We start from the raw sequence: 10,785 nt of genomic DNA on the forward strand, positions 1-10,785 counted from the left end.
ACAGAATTATCACATTCTGGAGAAGCCTGTACTTCTCACCAGTTTTTAGACATGCTATCAGATGTGATTCAAAGGTTGCTTAAGCCAGTGTATGATTACAGGCGTACGCCGGCCTCTTATATATTGAATCTCATACACTAAATTAATTAGTGGCCGCTAGGGCCCCCCTTTACATTTGTACGCGTACGCTAGTAGTTCGGAAGCGGCCGCGTTATTATCCGACGGTCGTACGTTCTTCCGAACCACAATCCGACAGTTGTACATTCTTCTGAATCACATCCTCTCTCACCAGATTTGATCACACTCACATGACCATGTCATACATCCTAGCTTCATGCGGATTAGCTCGTCACTAGTGTTTTACAATTGTGTGATCTATTCCTGATTTGACTAGCATTCTGTGTATGCTCTCACAAAGAAACTTTCACTATATTACACTACTTATTCACTAACTTTTCTCATTCTTCAATCATCTTCTTTATTTCATCATCATTGAATGTCATCATTATTCAAGATTTCTATTCCTTCTTCTGTTCAACTCTTTCTATCTGTTCATCTATTATATTATATACATTTCTGGCAATGATCTTTCATTCTCATAACAAGCATTATCATAGTACTCATACTAGACAGTTCATTAGCAGTAAGTGTAACATGTTGTGAAACATGATCAGAACTTGTTTATCTTCTAATAATTATCAGAATAACATATTATTATGAATGATAACACATCTTCTTCATCTTCTTATACACTCTCAACTGTTTTCTCTTCTCAGTGAGTTTCTGATTGTGTTTTCTGACATGATTTTACATGAACACAGATGCTGATATGTTTGTTTTTATTTATGTAGAATCATTATATGTTGACAGATTCATATTCACTGATAATAGTAAACTCAGTGTTGAATCATTGATCAAGAACTTGAAGAACACAATAATGAAGAAATTACTCATGTTATATATAACTGAGTCTTCAGTGTCTCTCTCTGTCTCTTCTGCTACTTCTTTCTCTGCTGCTCTCTCTCAATCTTCTACACTTATCTCTGTGTCTGATTTCTCTGCTCCTGCTATCTCTGTTCCTGTGATCTCTACTTTCACTACTTCTGGTTTTACTGTCTCTGCCTTTCTTACTAGCTCTTCTCATTTCAAGAAGATGTTGCATAGACTCAGTGAACTATGTTTCTCAGTGTGTATACTTCTGCTCTTCTTATCAACCTCTAGAATGATTTATTATACAAAGATGATGTATAACATGACTATCTGAAGCTTGATTATAAATGCTGATTATTATATTTGTTTTAAATATTTGTGATAAGAGAATTGTTCATTTATATCAGAGAATCATCTCTCTTCTCAACAGTATTAAGATTATAAGTCTTTTTCTTTTTATCTTTTCTTTCTGATACTGATTTTTCTGTTCTTAGAGAAAATTGTTATGAGTTTTACTGTGTACAAAGTTGTAATGTTCACAGATACTAAGAAACTTTTCATAATTATTAAATTCAATATTACAGGTACATCTGCTCTGATGAATATCTTCAGCATGATTAATCTGTATTGACCTATTCTCTGGCATTTGTTATTCAACTTCATAATGCAGGTGAAGAATATTTATGTTTTCAGAAACAGGAACATGAATGTCATTCTCTTTTACACCCGCGGGCATGAGGCTTGTACACCTTGTCTGAGATATTGTTATGGAAATGAGCTGTTTACATGCTGTGTTCTGCTTCCTGCATTCTCTCATGTCTCTCTCTCTCTTCCTGAGAAGCCTCATGTGTGTTGTAATTACATGTACAACTCTAAGGTCAGTGAGTGTTTATTCAGTAACTGTTTTCATCTCTGATTTTTTGATTTTTGTATACTATCAATAGTTCTTAGTTGCTCTGATATCAGAGGCCATTCTAATTGAAGATGATAACATCACAGAGACTACTTTCTCTCATCTTCAAGCTTCTCTCATTACTTTCTCTCCCTTCTCTGCAGGGAAGATTGTGCACACACTGAGTTATAAGTGTTCAGTTCTGAATGACTTCTGCTGTTATTTATTCAGTTCTGCATCTTCTTCTTCTTCTGTTTCTTTCATCTTCATCTCTTCTGCTCTGGCTTCTGATTCTGTGAGTTCTGCACTCTTCTTCAATTTCTCTATGTGTACACGTGTGCATTCCTATATTGGCATTTCAGCCAATCTTGTGATAAATGACATTAATGTCATATGCAGAGTGGTAGAGAAATCAGAGACATGCATGATATTATTGCAAGAGCAGCTTGCAGCTCTTGAATTCCTCATGAATCTCAAGTTTTGAGATTTCCTTTGTTTTTGGTGTTTTTCAGGTGGCATGATATTGGAAATAGATTAAACATGTGATGTATGAAAATGAATGAGATGTGTATGATAACATTTGTCTTTTATAACTGACTCTTACAGTTGATGATCAATCTATTATTTCTTTCTTTTCTTATGCTTTTTCTTTATCTGCTAGTCACTACTCTTACACAACCTCTATATAATACAGTGTTCAGTGACTAGGTTCAGCAGCTTTCATCTTTGTAATTCTGTCTCATACATTATACTGTCTCTCTTCACTCACTCAGACCACTATAGTTATTATTATTATTATTCTTCAATTATAGATGTATACAGTCAGAGACTATGACATCTACCTGAGAACCTTTAGTTCTCAGGGTTTTTCCTATATCTATAGAGTCAACTATTATACATTTATCAATTTCAGATATGCAAAATCAGAAAATTTCAGCCCAGAATACAAAAACTGTTTACAAATTGCAGTGTTTTAACATCATCTCATACTTTGAAATCATTTGATAATATCATGACAAAGGAAAAGAGAACACAGTCTTAAAGATAGACACATTAAATAGATAGACAGAAAGAAATTGAAAGAAAAAGATAAAATAAAGAAAGACTGTAACAAAACAAATTATTAAAAGATAGTATATAGCTGTTTTAACAGACTATATCTGGTTGATTTCCTCCTCTTCATATTCAGATAATTCTGAATTTAGTCATTTTCTTGTAGCTGCTTGAGTTTCTGATAGAAAGTCTATTAAGTATTTAATTCCTGTCTCAGTTGAGAATAAGAATCTCATATTTAATTGATTTAGATCATACTTCTCTTTCAATCTGACTCTGAGACTATTGTATAATGCACAGTGTATTACAATATACTCAGAATTCTCATTTGTATTACAGAATGAGCATTCTATTGATTTAAATCTATCATCAAATCTTTGTATATAAGATTTGAAATAGTCATGTCCTAGTTTCAGCTGTATTATAGATGAGAATATTATCTTTTTACATTTAATTGAACAAGATTTTCACTTGAGCTTTGTTTCAAATCTTGAATAATGTATACTCTTCTTTTATTTCTGCCAGCTTTCATTTCACTTGTGTAAACAAGATTCTTTTATTTTTCTCTTTATAAAAGATCAGAACATAATTTTTTGAATAGATCTGTCTAATTCTGCACTCTTTTTTGCAGCTGAATCAGCCAATTCATTGCCATGAATATTCATATAAGCAGGAACTCAGTGCAGATGAATAATCAGCTTTGATATTCTTCTCTTTTGAATTTTCAAAACAGAGTTTAAGATCAGTTCAAGATTCATTTGATCATTATGAATCTGACTATTTCTAAGTCTTTTTAAAGCAGCTTGACTATCAGAGAATATTCATATCTCTTTCAAACAATTTCCTCTTCTATGAGATTTTATTTCAATGAGTTTGAAAGCTTTCACTATTACAAATAGTTCAGTATCAAAGACTTCACATTCAGAGCCTATATTTCAGAAATCTGAGATAAAATTGATATTATCTTCAGTATAAGCAATGTCTGTGTCTAATCTATTCAAGTTCTCATTTTTTGAGTCATCTGAATAAATCAGAATAGAATCTTTTATATTGATTGTAGAAATCCTCTTTGAATGCTGTTCATATTCTTTCTCTTTTGATAGTTCATTTATTTGTAAATCTATAAGAGATTCAAGCTTTTCTCTCCAGAGAGATAACTTCTCATAATCAACTTTTTCAACATTTAAAGAAGAAAATTGATTTTTAATCAGAGAGCATAGTCTGTACAGTTGAGAAGACATTTTCTTTGAAGAATTATTTTCATTTCAATCAAGAAATCTATTTCAATCCAGTTCATTTTCAGAGTTACTTAGTGAAAATGAAGAAGAGACTCTTTCTCTGATTATATGATTTGAGCTCATCTTTATAACTCTCAGAGCATAGTTCATACAGGCCTTTTCAAATCTAATAGCAGGAGGAGGAATTGAAGCTTCAATTTCCATTGCTTTAATAGGAGATGATTTGAATGCTCCCAGACTACGGGCGCTAGCCACCCGCAGGATGCACCTTAAGCTAATTACATTTAACCCCCTATAATTAACCGACCACCGCGTCCGTCCTCTCGGGCCAGCCACTAATTTCCAGGGGTGTTAGTTAGTGACTGCCACCGCCCACTTGATGGCGTACACACCAAGCTTCCGGTTGCTGATCTCAGCCCCATTAGATGCCCATAGGCCTACCAATCAGCTGTCGTGGCCTCGCCCTGTGTTAGGGACTAATCATAGGCTTGATGACTGCAGTTCTCCCTGCCAGTATTAGGGCTTGGCAGTGAGCTTGCAGGCTCGAGCCTATCAGAGTGCCCTGTCTAGGGCCTAGATGCGCGTCTAGGCCTGCTAGTCGGATGGTTTTCAAAATCATTCCCTGTATTTGAGGGGGAGCTAGGCTCCGATGACGGCCCTAGTTAGGGACTCACTTAAGTAGTGTATAACCACTACATTAGGCTTGACTCTATATCATTAGAACCTTGACGGGTGCACAGTAGAATAGTGGGACATTGGCACCTCATGCCGGCCCTGGTGGGTGTTTGCAGAATCTCACTTAACTAGTGGCTTGGCTTGCAGTAGGGAGTTCTACACTGTACCAAGCCTTACTAATTAGGCTCAGCCCCTATTACATGGGGGCTTTCATGGGTAAGAAGTGGCAGGTGCCAGCGGTGGGATTCGAACCCATGCACCCCTAATGTGTGCGGCCTTGGTTACCAGTCTTACCAACTGGGCCACGCTGGCAGACCACTATAGTAAACAGCTCATTGAAACTAACCTTATCTGATCTCTGAGTGTCCTCAGGGGTCAAGATGACTTGATCTCATGTGTCTGTGAATGTTTCAGATAGTTTGTTCTCTGTGATCTCTGTGATTGAACTGGTGTAAACAGTTGAATTCAACTCTGAATTTCTTTTTCTTCTGTGATCTGACTCATATGCAAGTCTGCTGCTTTGAGATCACTCTTTACTGTGTTATGTCTGCTGTCTGTGATATGTTATCATACAATCAGCTACAGTCTCATCACTTATTGAAGTGTGACATTTGTCTGATTTCTTCATTACTTCTCATTCTTTCCTTATAATTGTAAAAAGATTGAAATAAGTGAGATCATCTGGTTTATAAGTGTCTATGATTTCTCTTACTTCATGAGACTTTTCAATTATAAGTCTCTTCTTTTTCAACACTGATAATAGTGCTGTGAATAATCATAATTCACTCAAGTCTTGCATCTTTGCTTTCATAAGTTATGAATTATTGATTAAGTTGCATAAGATCTGTCTCTCTGATTCTTTCAATGTGTATGTTTTCAGAGAATGTGATTTGAGTATCTTATATAACTTAAATCATCTAGATTGAAACTTCTCAGAACTCTCATTGCATATAAGAACTCACATTCTCATCTTGAGACTTGATTTCTTAACAAGTGAGTCTCATATTCTTTTCAATTGAATTGCTCAGTTCAGAAGTAACTTGTTAGCTTTTATATGTGTGTGGCTGATCTCTTTCAATCTTGGTTCTGCATCCACGACTGCTGTGTCTGCAACTGCTACTGCTGCATTTGTAACTGCTGTTTCTGCTGTGTCTGCAACTGCTGTTTCTACTGTGTCTACAACTGCTTTCTCTCTCATCTTTTTCAAAGCATTCTCCGGGATGCGCGGATGCAATCCATACAACAGATAGAATGATGAACACTTGAAGACTGCATATTGTCAAATTCATGTGATTAATAGCACCTGTCTGAGATATTCATCTCATAGTCTTATAGACTTGCTCACTAGATATTTCATCAGCATGTTACTCAAGATTTCATTTAAGTGTTTCATCTTCCTGTTTATCTGCAGATGATATGATGTTGTTCTATGATATCTTGTCTGTAACTGACTTATGAAATGCCTTACTACTTCTTCTATAAGATTTGCATCATTATCAGTTAGAATCTCACACAGCATTTCATAGTTGACATAGATCTCATCATGTAGAAACTTCATCATCACCTTCTCTATCACCTCTGAAACTGCTTTCATAACTGGCCAGTCAGTAGTGTAATCAATAGCAGTGATTATTCATTAATTTTCATTTGATGTTTGTGACAATATGTCTATGAGGTTCACCTCTCATTATTTGAACAGTTGTATTATACACTTTATCTGATGTTGTGCTTTCTCACATTCTAACCCTTTCTTAGATTCTTTCACAATCTGATAATTCAGGCACTCATGAGCATACATCTGAATGTTCTCAGCCATACTTGATCAGTATGCTCTTGATTCAAGTACACTCATGAGTTCAGGGCTTTCTAAGTGACTGAATTCCTTGTGCATGTGAGTCATCAAGTCATGTCTAAATGAAGATTCTAGATAGGGAGCTTCTGTGTATTCTAGATCACAGTAAAGCACAATGTCATTTTCATTTCTCAATTTCCTCAGCTTGAAGTTCAGAAGCATCTCTTCTACTACTCTCATGAGACACTTGTTATCTGACACCTTGCTATTCTTTAAGTAAGAGATTATAACATTCACTCATTCTGATTCCTTGCATTCTCTCAGCATGTTTAACATGAATATTTCTTGTACCTGGTTCACAGAACTCTCACTCATGAAATCAGGTCTGTGACTGATTGTGTTCAGTATCACTGTATTCAATTCTTTTTAATATTTGATATGAAGATTGTACACTTGAAACTCTGAGATTCAACATGCTAAGTGTTTGAAAGATTTTATTATTAATTATAGATAGACAAGGCTTTCATGATCTGTGATCACTATTATTGTATACCTGTTATTAATATATCTATTTCACAATGTCAGCACATGCTTAATCACTAGCAATTTCTTTTCATACACTGAATAATTGAGCTCAGCGTCTGATAGTTTTCTACCATTGTATATCACTGAGTGCAGCTTGCTATTCTTACTCATCTGTAGAAGAGCATCTCTGATAGCTTATTTAAATGTGTCTATCTTGATGTAGAAAGATTTATTACAATCTGATTGAATAAGTACTGAGAATGTTATTACACATTTTCTCAGTGTGAGAAAAGCCTCTTCACACACAGTATTTCAAATAATTGAATAAAACTTCTTCTTTCACAGATTTGTATTCATTTCTCTTAAGAGATCTGAGAGTGATGCAGATATTCATGTGAAATTCTTGATGAACCTGCAGTAGTATGAGACTAACTCAAGAAACTGTTATATATGATGTACATTTCTCAGCTGCAGCTAATTTGCTATAACATTCAATTTCTTCAGAATGAGGTGCATACAGTCATCACTCACTACATGTTCTATGAACTTCAACTCTTTCATTTCAAACACACACTTGATTGATTTGATATAGAGCTTATACTCTGTCAGAGTTGTAAGCACTTTATCAAGATGCTTCAGATGTTTATCATATGAGTTTGAAAAGACTAGAATGTCATTGAGATATACAAGACATGAGATTTCATTCTGTTTATGAAGAATGATATTCATCATCATTTGAAAGATGATGAGTGCATTTGTCAGACTGAATGACATTGCCAGGAATTTGAACTTCTCTCATTGCATATTAAACACAGTTTGTGAGACTGACAGTTCATCTATGTGGATCTGCCAGTATTCTGAGAGAAGATTAATCTTCAATAGATATCAGGCATTTCTGACTGTATTCAACTGTTATTGGATCTGTGACAGTGAATATTCATTCTTGATTGTAAGCTTATTAAGTGCTTAATAATTGATACATATTCATCACTTCTCACTCATCTTTTTCACAAATAGAACTGAAAAGCCTCACATGCTTGATGAGAGTTGTATAAGACTATGTTCTAGAAGGTCAGTGATCTGACACTTCTGTTCTTTGAGATGTGTTTATGACAGAGAGTATGTGTTCTGATTAACTGATTTTGCATCCTCTGTGTCAATCTCATGTATGAATCCTCATTTCAGTGACAATTCTGATGAAAGATCTGTTTGAAAGATCTTTTCATACTTCTTCAGAAGCTTCTTCATACACTTGTTCTTCTACATATTCTTTATCTTAGTTTTCTCCACTTTCAGGTTCTGTATGACATACAGAATGCTTTCAGATGAGGTCTTGTGAATCATTCTCTTTGCTTGTTAATGTGTAAGCAGATTTAACCCTTCTATACTGAGAATGTGAAATGTTCTTCTCATATCAGTTGATAGAATTGTATAAATCATTTTCTTTCTATCAGTCAACTGAGTATGACATGTATGTCATTGAATCTGCGGATTGAATCTTTAGAACTAATCAAGTCTGAGAATAAGGTTGTATTTCATGTTCTGCAGCTCTCATGCTTAAATATAGTAAGATCATTCTCTGAAGTGCAAGGGAACTCTTACTCTTATAGGTGATATCAAATATCAGTTATCAGATAATCTTATGTATTGAGAATTCTTCACTCAGTGAATCTCTTTCAATCTTTGAATTATATAATTATTAATATATTGTGTAGAAGCTTCTGTGTTCACTAACACTTTTGCAGTCATCTCTCAATTCTTATTCAAGTGTCTTCTATATATTAACATTTCAGGTCTCAAGATATTGAGATGAGTGTTCACTTCATTCTCATCTGTATCTCAGTCAGAAGCCTGCTTTCTCTTGATGTTTACAGAATTCAGAGAGTCATCTAACACAGGCATCTCTTTCACTTTAAAGACTTTTCATAGAATATCAGTGAGTGTCTCTGAGCTCACTGATTCTGCTAGTTTTTTGACTGTGTACACTGAGTGTAATCTTTTATATCATGATTTTAGTGTCTGCAGTTGAAGCAAGCTCAATGCTTATAATATCAAGGTTTTCACTCAGAGAATCTCTTTTTTAGAGGATTCAGTGCTTTAGTGATGATATTCAGATCTAGATTCATTATATTCAGATATGTGACTTGTGTCATAGAAGTCTGATTATCTGTTCTTCACTGAGACATACTTGATTGTAGTATTTTCTGTCATAATTGACTCACTTGTTCTTATACAATAAGGATATTGTATGCTTTCTTCACTGTGCCTGACTGTAAGATTAAACATTTTCATTTCACTCTTAACTCAGGCATAAGATTATGAATGAAGATCTGTAAACAGAAAGATATTGAAAGCTCTTCATTCAACATGAGATAGTATAAGCTGAAGTGTGTGAAGTATGATGTAAGATTACTCACTTATCTACACTTAGTGAAGTGTTCATAATACTTGTCTTATGTGTTCACTTTCTCAAAGTTGTGTAAGATTCATTTGAAAAACTCATTTCATGTTCATGAAAATGAATATTACTCTGAGTCTGTGAGATTCATCTTTTCATCAATTATTCATAATAACTTCACTTTTTCACATAGAAACACAGCAGATCTTAAGACTTGTTGAAATTTCATTAACTGTCTGTCTGTGAGTTCATATTCAATCTAATAATGTGATTACATCTGACTTAGTTAGCTGATTGTAGCATCATTTTTTCAGTTGCTATTAAAGCTTGATAACTTCAGCAGATCTTCTGACTTGATATATTTCATGCTCAGATTCTCATTCTGCACAGCAGTCTTCAATGATGTGTACACTTCTGAAGAGATTGTGAACAATTGTGATGAAATCTCCAGGTTTGATGTAGTCATCTGTCTGTGTAAATATTCAATCTTCTGCTGCAGACTTAAGATCTGGTTTTCTCTATTCTTATTAATGATGGTAATTGTGTTGATAAAGCTCTTCATAGTGAATACTTGGTCTGCAGTGAATGTCAATTGTTATTTGACTTTCATCTCAGTCTGTCACTGTATACACAAGGCCTTAATCTTGTTTAGAATTCTTGTACACATACAGAGCTTCAATTCCAGTTCAGCAGTTTCAGCTGCTTTTCTTACTGCTTTGAGTAAATTCTCTGAGAGGTTCTGCATATCTTTCAGTTCAGGTAGCAGAGAAGAGTGTTGTTTGTATCAGCTAGAAGAGGTATTCATTTTGATGGTTTCTGGTTGATTGTATGATGTCTATTGTTATATTACTTGTATCATTATATCACTATATCACTATATCGCTATATCATTCTATCACTATATCATTATATGATTTCTGTTATCATTGTACGACTCTGGTAGTGGCCACACCCCTCTCTTTTATCCTTCTTTTAAGTAGGGAGCGGACTTCTTTGAATCTGGTTCACTGCTCTCATCCCCTTTCTCACACCTCATCTGTTCGCATACATGACATTCACCTGAGCATGGAGTTTTCCCTCAACAAGTGAAGCAGTATCAATTGAATGCTCTTCTGCTCACCACTCTTTGTACACTATCTTTTTGAGACATTCTAGAACCACACTGGCATGATAACTATGAATTGCTTCATAGATGAAATTATCATGCCCTGGAGAAGTCTGCACTTCTCACTGATTTTTAGACAGCTATCAGATGTGATTCAAAGGTTGCTTAAGCCAGTGT

General features: G+C 34.7%; 1 protein-coding gene and 1 pseudogene across 2 annotated transcripts; both read right to left on the minus strand.

Annotated features, from left to right (window-relative positions):
- Positions 1-5,019: 5,019 nt before the first annotated feature.
- On the minus strand, positions 5,020-5,100 carry BDBG_16433 (annotated as a pseudogene). The gene has a single exon. The product of its transcript is annotated as a tRNA-OTHER (tRNA).
- A 4,713-nt stretch (positions 5,101-9,813) lies between these two features.
- On the minus strand, positions 9,814-10,248 carry BDBG_01646 (uncharacterized protein; the record flags this gene model as incomplete). The annotated part of the gene is made up of 2 exons (XM_002628692.1): positions 9,814-10,079; positions 10,173-10,248. The coding sequence occupies 2 exons, from the start codon at positions 10,246-10,248 to the stop codon at positions 9,814-9,816; spliced, it is 342 nt and encodes a 113-aa protein (XP_002628738.1).
- Positions 10,249-10,785: the final 537 nt, after the last annotated feature.

The sequence above is a fragment of the Blastomyces gilchristii genome, assembly GCF_000003855.2.
Source record: "Blastomyces gilchristii SLH14081 genomic scaffold supercont1.2, whole genome shotgun sequence".
NCBI classification, from domain to species: domain Eukaryota; kingdom Fungi; phylum Ascomycota; class Eurotiomycetes; order Onygenales; family Ajellomycetaceae; genus Blastomyces; species Blastomyces gilchristii.